Below are 17,272 nucleotides of genomic sequence, written 5' to 3'. Positions count from 1 at the left end.
AGGGCTAGTGAGTGCCCCTCCTCCCTCGAATCAGAATGTGGAACCATCTATTACTCGCTGTGACGTGTTTAATTTTTGTGTGGATCAAATCTCTCTTATTCGGGCTGACGTGGATTTAGACCCCACAATTACTGCAGGGTCGGAACTCGGGAGATGATTTTGATCTGCCAGTTCTGAATGGGGTCACATTTCCCCAGAAGGAACAGGTACACAGTCTGGGGGTGCTTCTGGACACAAAACTCTCCCTGGTGTCCTTTTATCAGCTTTGGCTGATATGCCAGCTGTGTCCGTTTCTCTTGAGATAAATGACCTCAGAACAGTAGTACAACTTCTGGTCACCTCCAGACTTGATTACTACAATGAGCTCTATGTGGGGCTGCCTTTGTACGTAGTCCGGAAACTGCAGTTGGTCCAGAATGCAGCAGTCAGGGTGGTCTCTGGGTCATCTCGGAGAGATCATATTACTCCTGTATTGAAAGATCTACACTGGCTGCTGATAAGTTTCCGGGCAAAATACATGGTGCTGGTTATAACCTATAAAGCCCTAAATGGCTTGGGCCCTGGGTATTTAAGAGAACACTTTCTTCACTATGAACCACACTGCCCATTGAGATAATCAGGAGAGGCTCATCTGCAGTTGCCACCATCTCATCTGGTCGCTACTCAGGAACGGGCCTTCTCTGTTTCTACCCCAAAGCTTTGGAACACACTCCCTGCTGAAATAAGAGCCTCCCCATCTCTGACAACTTTTAAAAAGGCAGTCAAGATGCATTTATTCACCCAGATATTTAATTAGATATTGTTTTAATTGTGTTTTTAATAGTTTTAACATTTTAAATTTTAAATTGTTGTAATGTTTTAATATTTTTATATGTTGTTTTTATTGTTTTGTTGTAAACCGCCCAGAGACTTGCATTTTGGGTGGTGTACAAATGTGTTAAATCAGGGTTGCACAACCCAAATGTGCCAGTGGGCCAAAAACAACTCTGAGTTTGTGTGTGGGGGCCGCAGTCAATTTTTAGGACATTGATTATGGAATTAAAATTAAAAATAGGAGGAAATAGTTACGTTCTTTGTCCATCAGCGCTGCTACTTCAGTCCAGTTTGGAGCTCTCCAATAGTTGCTTTTAAGTAACACTGAGGATCCAGTCATGAATCTCCTGCACCATATATAGTTTGGCCCTGAGCAGTGTTCCAGCTAAGGCATGTCCATGCACTCACACTTTTTTTAATGTCCACTCAGTTAATTTTAGATCCTGCTCAGGTTTAATGAGGAAGGTCCCACTCTGAATGCATGTGCGCACACACTGCCTTGATACTGCCGCCCAGAACAAAACTCATTACGCACACAGATGAAAAAAATTAGAGAGAATACTGGCCCTGAGTATGCTTAGGTTTGCCATTTTATTATTTTGTGTGATTTCTTACAGCACACAAAAAGGGTGCAGTTTGTTGCTGTTAGTAAACATTATGTGTGTGTAATTTATATACATTTATTTGCTTTCTGGGTTGTTGTTTTTTTTTAGTTTGCATACACATCTTGTTGAACACTTAAATGCTGAAATAGTGCTCCACACCATCACTGATGTGAATATAGCTTTAGAATGGATACGATCAACTTTCCTCTACATCAGAGCTTTGAAGAATCCAGCTCACTATGGTTAGTTACTCTTAAACTTTCTGGACTGCAGCATGCAATTAAAATATCCTATGATGTACTTGTAATAAAGAAGGTTACAATAAAGTAGCCATATCTTGGGAAATAAGTTTGCAATAATAAGAAATTACAAAAAAAGATTAGTAATGTTTTCTTTTGTCTTATCTGGGTTCTGCTTTTCAGCAGAGACTCTAGGCAATGAAAACTTCTAAAACCTGTCACTGGTTGTGCTGATATCGCCTCTTTACATGGAGCGAAAAATCAATGTTTGCTGCCCCACTTTGTCTCATGTGGCACATTCACATATGTGTGTGGAAGCCACCATTATGGCCAGGCATCTACAAATTCACTTGCCAGTTCACCAGTGGTGAGTGCACCCAGCCCTCTGGTGAGCAGGATACCTAGCAACCACACAGATCTCTTCACTAGGGGTCTTATTTCCACTGCCATTTTTGAGAAGGTAAGAAACAGCAGCAATCCTTTCTGAGCAGGAAGAGAGAGCTGCCACTGTTTCTTAATCTTAACATCTCTATAGCCTAGTGCAAATGACAAAAGACCCGCTTCTCTCCTAAGACCTCTGCTTGTGTTCCAGAAAATGATCTGAGAGGATTGGTGGTGACCACAAATAATGGCTAGCTAGTGAACTAAGCCGAAATGTATGGATCCCTGGTTATGGCCTGTTTCCTCTCACTTATCTCTTCTGCAAGTTACACTAACAAGTGGCTTATGCATACCTAGCAATTTCATAGAGATCTTTGTGTAGCAATGCATGAAGCTGAAAACCCCTCTTTATATATAGGTTGAGTGTGCCAGAATAGGGCTTCTGCTTGTTGCCTCGCCAATGCTTGGATCATCAGTGTAAGCACTTGTCCTTAGACGAGCCTTTTTATTTTACTTCTACCATTATATTTATTTTTCTTGTGGCTGTATGAGGAAAGGGCAGAGAAGATGGAGACTGACCCTCTGGGAGGGCCTCCATGTAATTTACTTTACCATGAAAGCAAGGAAAGTTAACAGCAAGAGGTATCCATGAAATACTGGATCCCATAATATATTAATATAAATTTGCTTATTTTGTTTGGGGGAAATTGCATGAAGCATTAGATGGTCAGAATTTCTTTGAGAAAGCAAAAAACAAAATAAACAAACAAAAAACACAGCTGCACAGGCCGGGTAGAGGAGCACCAGGGAGATTCAGCAAGACAGCTGCAGTGGTGACGTTGGAATGAGTCAGCCCAAACTTCACATTCCAGTTCTGACAAGACCCCAAGCTGCTTAACAAGAAGAAGTTAATTTTAGAGGAGCATATGCAGCTACCTTCTACTGAGTCAGACCATTGGTCTGTGTACTGTTTTGTCTATACTGACTAGTAGCAGCTCTCCAGGTTTTAAAACGGGTCTAAATCCTACCTTAGCTGATGATGCTAGAGATTTAAACTAGGGCCTTCTACGTGCAAAGCATGTGCTTTACCACCAAGCTATAGCCCCTTCCCTAGAAGGCTTAAGATTGAAATTGTAAATATACTTAGTAGATGTTTACTTTCACACTGCACAGCACTCAGCTGATGAAAGAGCAGGGTGTGCACACTTGCTCCATGTGAGTCCAAAGTCCATCAGTGCTGCTAACAAACTCACAGAGCCTCCATGGCTCCTCAGGATTGCATCAGAGCTGTAGCACTCATTTTCCCAATTATGAGGAAATCAGTGATTCACCTCTAATGCAATCCTTAGGAGCCACAGATGCTCTGTGCATTTGCTAGCAGTACTGGTGGGCTTTGAACTCACATGGAGCCAGCATGTGTGCCCCATGCTTCCATCAGTGGGGTGCTGCACTGCACACTTAAGTATGTTAGCCACTTAAGCCCCATGAACATCAGTAGGATGTGCCATCCAAATTTATAGCTCCTGCATATTGCAGATCGCTAAGTACTTTAAAAAATGAGCTGTCTGGGCTGCAAAAATGAAGGGTTTATCAAGTCAGTCATATAAAACCAATATGGCTAGCACCTGAAGTGAAACATCATAATTACACCAAAGGAAACTTAGCTGCAGAAAAAAAATTGTTTCCTTCTTTGAAATGTTGTATATGTAGCTCCTGTTTCACCATGCTTCATAGTAAGATTTCCCTGGCAGGGTCTATAACTTGAATAGACTTGTTTTAGATCCTTCCTTCCTTCCTTCCTTCTAAGTTATGCAGTATTTCTAATGGAATAATGGAAGCATCAGAAGCACACTGGGAGGTGGTACTGGCAGTGTATCACCTTTGCTAGTCAGTATTATGTTAGGCTGCTTTTGAACAAAATGCAATTCACTTTCACTGAGCACTGCACAGTATTTCAAGTATTTCTTTTAAACAGGCTTGTTTCATAGAGGATCAAATGAAAACAAAATTCAGAAAAAGTATTTCATATCAAATGAAAACAGATCTATTTTCCCCTGAAGGCAGAGTTTTTGCTTCTGCACTGATACTAGTTGCTGTCAACACCACCAGCATAAAGCATTCTAGGGTGTTCAGCACAGTGGGATCTCTCTGTACATGGAACAGCTGCTTTTCAGAGCTGTGAAAGAATGGAAAGAAGTGGTAAATAGAATAGTTACTTTGTTGAAATGCCCTTAAATGATACCAGTTAGGACATTTAGCACTTTCCCCTACATCTGTTTTCACACTGACTTTGATTCTTTTAAGATACATGTAAAGCTATTGTATAAGTAAATGTTAACATATACAAAATAAGAAGGTATTCTTTGTAGGGGAAGAATGGCAGTTCATTCCTCAAATAGCAGAGCAAAACCAGTTTGGTGAGAACACAGCAAAGCAAAAGGTCCTGAGACAGTTCTTTAGTACTGAAGAACTACAAGGATTTATTTAAAGAAAAGATTACAAACAAATGTGAAAAAGCCTGCAGCTTAATGTCAGCTGTAGCTCATGGCTGAAGAGAGAAACCAAAACAAACAGCCATCTCTGGAGAGACAAAATGGAGACTAACACTGGGAGAACAAAGAGGGGAGGAGTCTATCACTTTTATCCATGACCCTAATCCCCCACCCCCATGGTCACTATGAGACATTGCAGCGGAGGGCTGATGCTGCCAGGGTTCTAGCTCAAACATTCCTTCTCACTGGCTCGTGCTGCAGTCTATAAGTCCCAACTTCTCTCTCAGGGTTTTTAAACAATCCCTGGGCAACGGCTTAATTGGCACATCTGCTATCATTTGTTCACTTGGACAATACATCAATTTTACAAGTCCTTTTTCTTGTGCATCCCACACAGTGATTTTTTTGTTTCAATTGTTTCTAAATTTAATTTTCTCCATTTGTGAGATCTGGGTGCAGCTTTGATTATCCTCGAACATCTCAGTGGGTTTTGGTTTGTCTATGTTGAAATCCAGCGTTAGCTTGTGCAGCCACGCCACCTCTTGACATGCTTGAGTGGCAGATACATATTCTGCCTCAGTAGATGAGAGAACAATTATTGATTGCTTGCAGCTATGCCAACTGACTGCTCTACCACCATAAAAGAATACATAACCACTGGCTGACTTCCGGTCTGTTTGATCCTCAGCCCAGTGTGCATCCATATAACCTACTAATTTGGGTCCACTACTAGCAGGCAACTTTAATTTTAGATGGATTGTCCCTTTTAGTTACCTGCCTAGTCTCTTTACTGCAGTCCAGTCATATTTGCTGGGTGTGCTTACTTTCCTACTCAAGATTTCCACAGATGCAGCTATATCTAGTCTTGTTATTATAGCTACATATAAAAGATTTCCAATTGCTGTCCTGTTCTCAATGTTGTCTGATAGAAATTCACTTTCCTCCTGTATTAGGTAGCCTGTTTCCATAGGTGTACTTGTTTCTTTGGCCTTTGTAATTCCCAAATACTCTAGTAAATCATTTATTTTCTGTTTTTAATTAAACAAAAAGCTTCCATCCTCTTATCTCTCTATGTGTATCCCAAGATAATGTAAAATAGGCCCATGTTCTTTTACTTCTATCTCATTATTCAGGTGCTTTATTATTTCAAGGCTGTCCTCTCTATTTTCATAACAAATTATCAGATCATCAGCGGAAATAAGAATATAGGTCCATCTGTTGTCTTTGAACCTCAAGGGTCAGTCTTTCCTTGGGTAAATCCCTGATTGACTAGCAACTGGTTTAATTTGACATTCCAGGCTCTTGCAGCCTGCTTTAGTCCATAAATACTTTTCTGCAGCTTACATTCATGTTTTTCTTTACCAGGTTCCACAATTCCTGGAGACTGCCCTATATAAATATCTTTGATGTCTCCATGAAGAAATGCAGTTTTCATGTCTATGTGATCCACTTGCATATTCTTTGCTGCTGCAATGCTTAGGGGTGTCCTTATTGAGATGTGTTTTACAATGGGAGCAAATGTCTCATCATAATCCTCCCCATATATTTGCAAGAATCCACCAGTCTCACTTTATAATGCTGGACATCTCCTTCTGCATTTTGCTTAATTTTAAAAATCCATTTGCACCCCACAGTCCTTCTTCCCTCAAGTAGCTCTGTGAGTGTCCATGTGTTATTTTTGTACAATAATTCCATTTCTTCTTTCGCAACTTCCAGTTTTGTGCTTTAGTTTCATCAATTTCTTTCCACATGCTTGGTTCTTGAAACATTTCTTCCTTTGCAATGTAGGAAAGTCTCTTAGGTGGAACACCTTTATTTCGTTGTGTTGAATTCTGCACCTTTTATTCATCATCAGCATCCTCTTCTGCTGAATTGCTGCCAGATGTAAGACCCACAGTGGATCCTTCCTTTTGATCATATTGCCTTGATCCTTTCTCCAACTGAAAATTGGGCTCTAGGTTTGGCAATTCACTAGTGGTTGGTTTTCATTTTCACTGAAGTATGCTACATTGCATATTTTAATTGTTTCTGTGGCAAGATCTAAAATCCTATATCCTTTACATCCTATGGAATAGCCAACAAGTGTTCTTTCCCCAGATCTACAGTTGAGTTTGGTCCTTTTGGCTTTTGGTATATAGGTGTATGCTTCAGATCCAAACAATTTTATATGACTCCAAGGCTGTCCTTAGAGAGCCCTGGTGGGGTGCGGGGCCTAGGGCAAATCTGCCAGTGCATGGCCTCCTTCCAGATAATTCTAATGGGGGGGTTAAAAGAGTGGGTTCTGGGGAGGTTGCCCTGTTTGCCATTCCCTAAGGACAGCCCTGTGTGACTCAAAGTGGGCTTGTTGCCATGCCATAACTCATGTGGCATTCCTGTGGCCTTTTATTGGCAGTCTATTTTGCAGGTAAGTAGCAGTCATCATGACTCTCCCCAAAATTTAGTAGCCAAACCAGCATCTACAAGCATGCATCTTATCATTTCCATAAGAGAACGGTTCTTTCTTTCTGCCACTGCATTTTGCTCTGGAGTATAAGCAACAGTCTTTTGGTGTTCAATACCATCCTCCTTTAGGAATCTTATGACATCATTCTCAGTGTACTCACCACCATTGTCAGTGCGGAGGATCTGTGGCTTTCTGCTAAACTTTTTATATGACTCCAAGGCTGTCCTTAGAGAGCCCTGGTGGGGTGCGGGGCCTAGGGCAAATCTGCCAGTGCATGGCCTCCTTCCAGTTAATTCTAATAGGGGGTTAAAAGAGTGGGTTCTGGGGAGGTTGCCCTGTTTGCTCAGTCTTGCAACATATTCTTTTAGTCTTTCTAGAACTTGTCCCTTTTCACTTAACAATACGTATATGTGTATCTAGAATAGTCATCAATGAAAGTAAAAACATTTTTATTCCCTCCTGATGTATTAACTTGCATAGGTCCACAAACATCACTATGAATCAGATTCAAAGGATGCTGTGCTTCTCTTTCTTTGTGTGCAAGGAAAGCAAGGCCGTGTTGCTTTTGCGCTTATACAGCATGTACACTTTGATTCAGTGCTGCAGGAGGCTATTTTTAGAGCCTTTACCAAATCCAACTTTTCAACCTGACATATCATTTTGGCATCTCTATGGCCTTCTGTGCCACAAATTCAGACATCCTTTGTAGGTGCATTCTTTCACAGTTTTGGCCTTTTCAGTCACACATTCTACTTCAAACAATCCATTATCTTGTAAAACTGCTTTTCATAAGCAATTCTTGTTTATGAGTAATGAAACAGTGCCTTCCTTTAAATTTTACTTCATAGCCCCTTTCTGTAGCATATTTTATAGACATCAGACTTGTTTCTAGAGTAGGCACATACAAAGCTTCTTCAATTGTTAATCCAGTGGTTTCTCCTTTCTCTTGTTTGCAGAGCAACTGTGCAGATCCCTTCCCTTCTGCATACATCAGTTCCCCCTCTGCCAAGTATATAGGGATTTTACAAATTGTATCTAGGTTTATAAATCTCTCCCTTTCTTTAATCAGGTTGCTTGTAGCACCGGAGTCAATGCAAATGCCACTGCTGCATTTCTCAGACTTAGCTTCCAAAACTTTATCTGTTCTTGCAAAGTATATCCTTTGCTTATTAGCTTTAGTCCCTGATTGCTTGTAAGTTCTGTACTCTGTGTGTTCCCAGATGACTCACTCTCTTTGCAGCTTTGTTTTGCTTGCCTTTTGTCTTCATACTCTTTATTCTTGGGACACTTATTCTGGATGTGTTTGGGGCTTCCACAAATAGAGCATTTCTTATTTCTTTGCAAGTTCTAAATACATTTTATTCACTTTCCTTTGGTTGCTCGCCTTTTGTCTTCAAACTCTTTATTCTTGGGACACTTATTCTGCAAGTGTTTGGGGCTTCCACAAATAAAGCATTTCTTATTTATTTGCTAGTTCTAAATACATTTCCTTCACTTTCATTTGGTTGCCTATCATCCCTTCTGCACAAATCAAAGTCCTCTAGACAGTTAATTACAAATTGTAAATCTGCATCCTCCTTGACTTCATAGGAACATAGGAAACTGCCATATACTGAGTCAGACCATTGGTCTATCTAGCTCAATATTGTCTTCACAGATTGGCAGTGGCTTCTCCAAGGTCACAGGCAGGAATCTCTCTCAGCCCTATCTTGGAGAAGCCAGTGAGGGAACTTGAAACCTTCTGCTCTTCCCAGAGCGGCTTCATCCCCTGAGGGGAATATCTTACAGTGCTCACACATCAAGTCTCCCATTCTTATGCAACCAGGGCAGACCCTGCTTAGCTATGAGGACAAGTCATGCTTGCTACCACAAGACCAGCTCTCCTCTCCAAAGGCACTAGTCACACTATCAAAGTAATGTGGCAAACTATTCAACAGCAATCCTATCAAAACTGCATCTGGCATGATTACTTCTTGAGCTTGCAGTTGCCTTGATATTTCTAACATTTCATTTATGTGCTTGGACTGACTTTCTCCTTCTCTAAGTCTTTTATTGATTGGTTTTCTTACTAGATGCACTGTGGAAACCACAGACTTCTTTTTATATGATCCATACAGAGTTTCCCACGTATTCTTTGCATTTACTTTGTCTCTTAGATGCACTAAGATTGGGTCACTCACTGCCAAGAAATCGTTCCTGATGCCTTTTCATCTGCTCTGTCCCATTCTTTCTGCTCCTTTCCTGCATCTGCAGGATGCTGGGTGTGCAGAACACTGCCAAGTCCATGACTCTTGAGAAGCATCTCTATCTTGAAAGACCAGAGCTCGTACTCAGGACCTTGCAACTTTTCAATCATCTGGAAAACTTGTGCTGTCTCCATTTTCAAAGCTTTTCTCTTTGCTTTGCTTTCTATTTAACTCTCTAGGGTTTTCTCTTTTATTTACTGGCTTCTGGGTCCATAACCCTTTGTGGGGGAGGAATGGCAGTTCAGTAGGAATGTGAAAATTAATTTACTACAAATCAATTTGTTCCCGAATCTAGCTGAATCAGGTGATTTGGAGACAAAACGAATTGGCTAGATTCGGGTACAAATAGAATCATGCCTGATTTGATTTGAATTGATTCAAGATAACCCTAACCCCTCCCTGGTCACTATGAGATATTGCAGCTGCGAGCTGCCAGGGTCCTAGCTCTAACATTCTTCAGTATTGAGGTAAATAGTTATTAAAGCCAATAGACTAGGAGGACAAATATTAATAAGAACATGATTTAAAGTTAGGGTACCCCCAAGAGGAAGTATAATTGGAGAAGATGCAGGACATGAAAGCCCTATTCAGAAATTGTAGATTAAAGCTACTCTATATGGTTTCTACGCCAAAGCAGGTTAGAAGTCCCACCCTGGCACATCACTCATTCCCCTCCAGCTCACCTGCTTACAGTTAGGGCTGCATTTCTGTGAACAGGGAAATGTCATAACCATGATGATTGGCACATCTATGATTGGCAGGTTCTGGCAATCTAGGCTGCTGATAGCAGAACTGGCCATCATGGTTAAGGTGCACAAATGCAGCACTAACTGTGAGTGGGCGAGCTGGAGAGGGTGAATGATGCACCGGAGAGGAACATCCATTAGGGGTGTACAATTCGAGTTTTCTGTGTTTCGATTTGTAACCGAATCGAAACAACCCTGATTCGATTTGGATCCGAATCTGACCCATCCGAATCACCCCAAATTCAATTCGGATCCGAATCGCGGCTGATCCGAATCGAATCGATTCAGGTTTCGGATCGGTCCTGTTAATTTCCACAGATCCCCAGCTTTCATTTAAAAAACAAAGCTAAGCTCTAGCCCTTATAGAAGTGGAGTTATGGAGCAAAATGTGTGGTCACTATTTTTTAAGTGTTCGGATTCTTTGGTGTATAATAACTTTCACTCAATGAATCCTTATGAGGATTCATTACACACCTTCATTTCTTCTATTCATTTTGACTGTCTTTTAGACAGTGCAAATTGTCAACTGCCATGTGCCAACTACACCCCACTCCCACCCGCAAGGCAGTGAGGTACTACTCAGTTTAAGTTAAGTGCCTAATTGGTGGAGGCTATCACCCAAATTGCAGAGGAATTGGACAAAGGGCTGATTTTTGGTGAATTGTTGAAGGTTTAGTGTCTTTGAGGCAGATTTGGGGCATAAAGTGGGATCTGGGGTGGAAGAGTGTGGTGAGGTGGTAGTGCCTAATGGGTGGAGGCTACCACCCTAATAATAATAATAATAATAATAATAATAATAATAATAATAATAATAATTATTATTATTATTATTTTATTATTATTATTAATTTTTACATTTATATCCTGCTCTTCCCCCAAGGAGCCCAGAGCGGTGTACTACATACTTGAGTTTCTCTTTCACAACAACCCTGTGAAGTAGGTTAGGCTGAGAGAGAAGTGACTGGCCCAGAGTCACTCAGCTAGTTTCATGGCTGAATGGGGATTTGAACTCGGGTCTCCCTGGTCCTAGTCCAGCACTCTAACCACTACACCACGCTGGCTCTCTAATTGCAGAGGGATTAGGCAAAGGGTTGGTTTTTGGTGAATAGTTGAACGTTTAGTGTCTTTGAGGAAGATTTGGGGCATAAAGTGGGATTTGGGGTGGAAGAGTGTGGTGAGGTGGTAGTGCCTAATGGGTGGAGGCTACCACCCAAATTGCAGAGGGATTGGGCAAAGGGCTAGTTTTTGGTGAATAGTTGAAGGTTTGGTGTCTTTGAGGCAGATTTGGGGCATAAAGTGGGATCTGGGGTGGAAGAGTGTGGTGAGGTGGTAGTGCCTAATGGGTGGAGGCTACCACCCAAATTTCAGAGGGATTGGGCAAAGGGCTGGTTTTTGGTGAATAGTTGAAGTTTACTCATCTTTAAGGTTTTCCCTATAAGGCATAATGGAGGTTTCAGCAGCCCCATAAGTGCACTTGGAGGGTGCTGGGGTGGCCCAGAGTGAGTGGTGGTGTAGTGCACATAGGGTGCCAGCCACTCCCATGGGGTTGCTAACCCATGGGGTACAGGGTTCTGTTGTTTCTGAGGTGGTCTGAGTGTAGATTCTCTGGTAGCAATGAGAGTGGATTCATGGTTTGTATTGAAAATCTCATTTGCTACCAAAGAATCTACACTCAGAACACCTCAGAAACAACAGAACCCTGAACCCCATGGGCTAGAAACCCATGGGGGTGGTTTGCACCCTCTGTTCACTACACCACCACTCACTCTGGGCCACCCCAGCACCCCCCAAGTGCAGTTATGGGGCTGCTGAAACCTACATGATTTCCTATGGAAATTTTCAACAATTCACCAAAAACCAGCCCTTTGCCCAATTCCTCTGCAATTTGGGTGGTAGCCTCTACCCATTAGGCACTTAACTTAAACTGAGTGCCTCACTGCCTTGCGGGTGGGAGTGGGGTGTAGTTGGCACATGGCAGTTGACAATTTGCACTGTCTAAAAGACAGTCAAAATGAATAGAAGAAATGAAGGTGTGTAATGAATCCTCATAAGGATTCATTGAGTGAAAGTTATTATACACCAAAGAATCCGAACACTTAAAAAATAGTGACCACACATTTTGCTCCATAACTCCACTTCTATAAGGGCTAGAGCTTAGCTTTGTTTTTTAAATGGAATCTGGGAATCTGTGGAAATTAATAGGACAGATCCAAAACCTGAATCGATTCGAATCGAATCAGCCGCGATTCGATTTGTACCCGAATCTAGCCAATGGACCACAGGGGTGATTCGTTTTGTCTCCGAATAACCCGAATCAGCTAGATTCGGGTACAAATCAATTTGTATCCGAATCGATTCGCACATCCCTAACATCCATCCCACTTTGGCACTGAAACTGTGTAGAGTGATTTTGATCCATAACAGATGAATAGGCCTTGAAGTCAGCAGTGTCCTTGGACTCAAGACATCATGCTAGCATATGTGTTGATATGAATTGCAGTTTTATCAGTGGTGAAGCCATCATCATAGCATTTAACTAAGATTTATGTTAAGAACGTATTGAGAGAAATAAACATGTACTTACTGGATATCTGAACTCATAGTGAGGTATAGAGATGTGAAGGCCTGGAAAAAATACCCCAGAAAAATTCAAAAGAAAAAGCAGTTTTTCCCTTTTGTTGTTGTTGTTTCCGGCAGGGATGAGTGGGAGTTGAATGGATTATGAAATTTATTCTTTTGGAACTATGATTAAAATATTTCAGAAAAGGTATTCAGAAATATTCATATAAGGAAAGGTGTTCTGGCCTTTACTCTCTCAAGCTTCTTCTGAAAGTAAGACGCTTATTTGAGCAAAGCAGGTAACACATGATAAATGCTCCTAAAGAAACAATTACGCTGTTCTCACATGCAGCCTAACCCAGGCTAGAGAAGCCCAGCCTGGGTGAGGCTGCACATGACAACTGCATGGATCAGACCCAATCCAGTCAGGGCAGTGCCGCCTAGCCCTGCTTTAAAACCTAGATTTTAGCCAGGGCTAAGATCTCGAGCGAGCCCTTAACCCAGGCTCGGGGACTGTGTGATCGCTGGGCCTACATTCAGCCCCAGCGGACACAGAGACAGGTGCCTAGAGCACTCGTCTCCTGGGGGAGTCCCCCAAGGCATCGTACATATCATGCAATGTATTGTGGGATATCTGGAGGCCAGGACGCATCATCCTGGCCTCTGGAGCACTGCACTGCACTGCGCTACACAGCGCAGGTTGTTTGGCTCATCTGCGAGGAACATGAGTTTAACCAGCCTCCCCCCCACCCCCACTGCCAGCCCGCTGCCCTGTCTGCCAGGTCATGTGAATGACCTAAAAGTGACTTTAGACTCGTAAAGGGTATGAGCAAAAAGTATTGCTTATATTTCAATTTCCGCCAAAGTTTCTGTATTTTTCCTGGGGAAAAGAGTCCCCTCTTCCATGACTTCAAAATCTCTAGAAATTTTACAAGTGAGGCACTTGTATGACTGTGCAAAAATCAAAGCGGCCTACATCTGACATGTTAAAGATACTGAAAACTCCTCCTTTGTGGTTATTCTAACACCTTTGTGCTTCTTCCCTGATGTCTATACACCTTTGTAGTGAGCATCCAACCACAAGGTTTTGGGTTATTCATCAGAGTTAGTTCCCAAACAATTAACACTAATAATTAAATCCTAAATTTATTTATTCATCATTCTATTTGTCATGGCAAATAGCTCTGCATATATGTTCATTATATGGATCTATTAATATTAGGCAGTCATTTTTTATAAAAGATGTTGCATATATTCAGTGTGCACACATGTGCAGTTGTAGATTGTTCTGCTACAAATTAAGCCCATAGTCACATTTATATGTCATGAAGGTTTTTCAACTGGATTGGACAGAGCTGGAATTGAAGCAGAATTACAAGGTAAGATGCTTTTTGCTTTTTCTTGTAAACACAGAGAGCAATGCATTTTTAAAAGGCCACTGCTTGCTCTGTCAAACCTGTACAGAAATTCGATCCCAGCTTTCCCCCATCTCTTCTTTCTTTTCCCACCTCCCCCCAGCCAGCGCAACGCGGAAAGGCTGGCTAGGGGAGGGAAGGTTGGGCTCGGGGTTGGGGTGGGGTGGGTGGAGGGAAATGAGGAAAGACATATCTAAAATACAAAATGTAAAAAAAAATAATTTTTTTTAAACCAAAAACCCCCGATGTGTCCTTTTCCACAAAAGTTATATGGTAAAATCTACTGGGAATATGAAGCCCATGAAGTGGGCCCCTCTACTGGGCCCCTCTACTTCAGCTTCAGAATGTGTCTCTATTTCTCAGAATACCTATTGTTTCCAGGACCCTATGAGCAGAAATCCAACTGAGCAGAAAGCTTCAAACACTTTAATATTCTAATGAGTCAATTAGAATAATTCAAGGCATAAAATTATTGATTAAAAGTAAATGAGCAGAATATTAAATAATTTTAAAGAATCTTATTAATAGAACAAAAGACAAAATGGAGACCTATTAATGAATGAATGAATGATTAATTTAACTGTTAAGTTTATTAACAGCCTAATTTCACCTAACAATGTCAAGCAAAATGTATAGGTAGATTTAAGCTATCAGCAGTTTTAAAACAGCTACATTGGCTGCCAGTCCATTTTGAGTCACAGCTTAGAAGTGCTGGTTGACTATATAGCCCAAATGGCACGGAAGACCACTTTCTTCCACATGAGCCTACCCAAACCCATTTCTCTTCATCTGAAGTTCTCCTCTGGGTCACCCTACTATCTTAAGACAGGTGGGTGGTGTCTGGGGAGGGCCTTTTGAGTCATGGTGCCTCAGCTATGGAATGTCCACTCTAGAGAACAACCCCCTGTTGCCAGCTGCTGAACACTCACCCCCGCCGCCACCACTCAGGCTTTCTAGCATTTTTAATAGATTTTAAATTTTTATGGGTTATGCTGAATGGTAAAAATCTTGGCTACTTATTTTTTGGAGCTTTTGGGGTTTCTTTTCTTGTTATGATATTATATGTTTGATTTTAATGTATATGCCTCCCTGGGAGTTATGTTGTAAAGGGCAGCATTATAAATAAACAAGTATGAAGAAGGCATTATTTTATTAACTAAAGTGTGAACTAGACTATGGCTGCTTTCTATTCTTATGAAGTTACTAAGTGCATGTTAATTATTTAGAACACAATTGAACAAAAATTATGCATTTTTAAAGTTCTGTTGATTTCAGTAGGATAATCAAATGTATTTAAATTTCCCCTGTTAGACTAGACTAATGGGACTTAAAAGTGCATAGCTTTAGCCGGGTTGTTCCCTTTATCTGCAACCTACAGTACAAAATGATGTTTTCTACCCTGCATGTACTTTACAATTATAATTTCAACCTGCACAGAATTATGTTTGAAGAATTTAAACGATTTATCATCATATGATTTAATCAAGATGGATGAAAAACTTTGTTTCAAGCCAACAGGTAATATTTACTACATAACCTACATTTTACAAATGTTAAAACTTTAACGCTTTAGAATGCTTCCTGGAAAGGACATTGTCACCATAATGGCCTGGGCTCCAGAGACTTAAGAGATGTCTTTCTAATGACCCATTGTGATTCCTGTGATCTGTCAGGAACAGCCTCTTGACTATATTTGTGCTGCAAGCATGAAGGAGGAGAAATCAAAAATGGCATCAATACTCAAACCAGAAGCATGAAATACTAAAAACTGGTTATAGGGGGGGAAATGTCAGCTAGACTGCAAACCTTATTCACTGTGAAAATGTCCCATTGATTCTTGTAATTCGCCTGAGGATTATGGAGTTCAGCCACTGGGGAACAAAAGGAAAGTGAACATTACTGGAAGCCACATGTATCCATAGAAGTTCTGAAAAATGTCTGATGGTAAGGCCAGAACAGATAGAAGAATTCACATCACCCATTGGAGAAGGATTCTCCTCTGCCACATCACACAAAACTGGAAGTATGGAAAGCTCCTGTTCACATGTATTACTTTAGTAATTGCATTACTGTAAATGACAATTTACACCTTAAGTGGCGCAGCAGGGAAATGCTCTACAAACAAGCAGAAGGTTGCCAGTTTGAATCCCCACTGGTACTATATTGGGCGGCAGTGATATAGGAAGACGCTGAAAGGCATCATCTCATACTGCACAGGAGGAGGCAATGGTAAACCCCTCCTGTATTCTACCAAAGAAAACCACAGGACTCTTTGGGCACCAGGACTCTGTGGGCTCCAGGAGTCAAAATTGACTTGACGGCACACTTTACCTTTAAATGACAATAGGATTTTTCTCCTAAAGGAAATACTGAAAGCTGTACTATCAGAACTACAGCTAATGAAGCAATCCATAGTGGCCTTGTTGCTAAAGCTGCAGAAGAGTGAAAGAGGTAAAGCTGGGCACTGTCATCTGGCCTTTTAACATCTCTGGCTGTGAGAGGACTTTGCTGCCATTTTCTGACTGTTCTGGCTACCTATTTTCTGCTGTCTTCCTGCAATGCAAGCTAACTTTGATGAATAACACCTGCTGGAGGGAGGCCACGTGTGAGAGGCATGGTTAGCTTTCCTGCGGATAAGAGGGAGGCAAGCAGCAGTCTGGTACAGCTGCCAAAGCCGGCCGGTCTGTGATGGCAGTCTTCTATGTGGGACAGAGGTAGAGGGTGGGTTATGTTTGGTTTTTTGTATTTCTGACACCCTTTTGGTGGGGGTCTGAGACATTCATAGTCAGTTTTGGGGGGAGAGATTTTTGTTGGAGGTCCTTTTTGTGATTATGAAGAGACTCTTTTTTGTTATTGCCTGGCTAGTTACAACAGTTATGTGTCAGGGCTCTAGTACAGATGAGGGAGTAGGGAGAGCCTTTGGGGGTTCAGGGGTGGCTATTACAGTAGTGATGGGGAAAAGAAGCTTTGGTGTTGGCAGGTCAGCAGGTCATTACAGGAGAAGGGAGACCAGAAATCAAATGGCTGTTTCTCCTTCTGGATGTCCTGTCAGCTCTCAGGCCTTGGTGAGTAGTTCCAGCCACCCATAGAACCTGACCTTAGTCCTCTGTAATGCCAGGTCTATTCAAAATGAAATAATCCATGATTGATCATGCATGAGGGAACCAACTCGGCTTGTATAACTGAGACCTGGGTGGGGAAGGCTAGTGGCTCAGTATGGGCTCAGCTTCTCCCTGTGGGTACCCTGCGGTGGAGCAGGTTAGGGGAAGGGGTGGTGTGTGTGTGGAGTGGCTGTGATCCATTGGAATAAAATCTCCCTTACCAGAATCCCTT

At 41.6% G+C, this 17,272-nt stretch overlaps 1 protein-coding gene across 13 annotated transcripts in view; it reads left to right on the top strand.

Moving 5' to 3' along the window:
• HFM1 (helicase for meiosis 1) overlaps positions 1-17,272 on the top strand; it is a 151,710-nt gene that overhangs the window by 50,075 nt on the left and 84,363 nt on the right. For all 13 annotated transcript variants that reach the window (XM_053243306.1, XM_053243303.1, XM_053243304.1 and 10 more), the window contains 3 exons: positions 1,527-1,660; positions 13,856-13,903; positions 15,377-15,457. In XM_053243306.1, coding sequence (XP_053099281.1) covers positions 1,527-1,660; positions 13,856-13,903; positions 15,377-15,457 — 263 coding nt within the window. The remainder of the gene's footprint in view (positions 1-1,526; positions 1,661-13,855; positions 13,904-15,376; positions 15,458-17,272) is intronic.

This window comes from Hemicordylus capensis, chromosome 4, assembly GCF_027244095.1.
Source record: "Hemicordylus capensis ecotype Gifberg chromosome 4, rHemCap1.1.pri, whole genome shotgun sequence".
Taxonomy (NCBI): Eukaryota; Metazoa; Chordata; class Lepidosauria; order Squamata; family Cordylidae; genus Hemicordylus; species Hemicordylus capensis.
The sequence above is the reverse complement of the archived record's forward strand: the minus strand, read 5'-3'. Positions and strand labels throughout refer to the sequence as shown.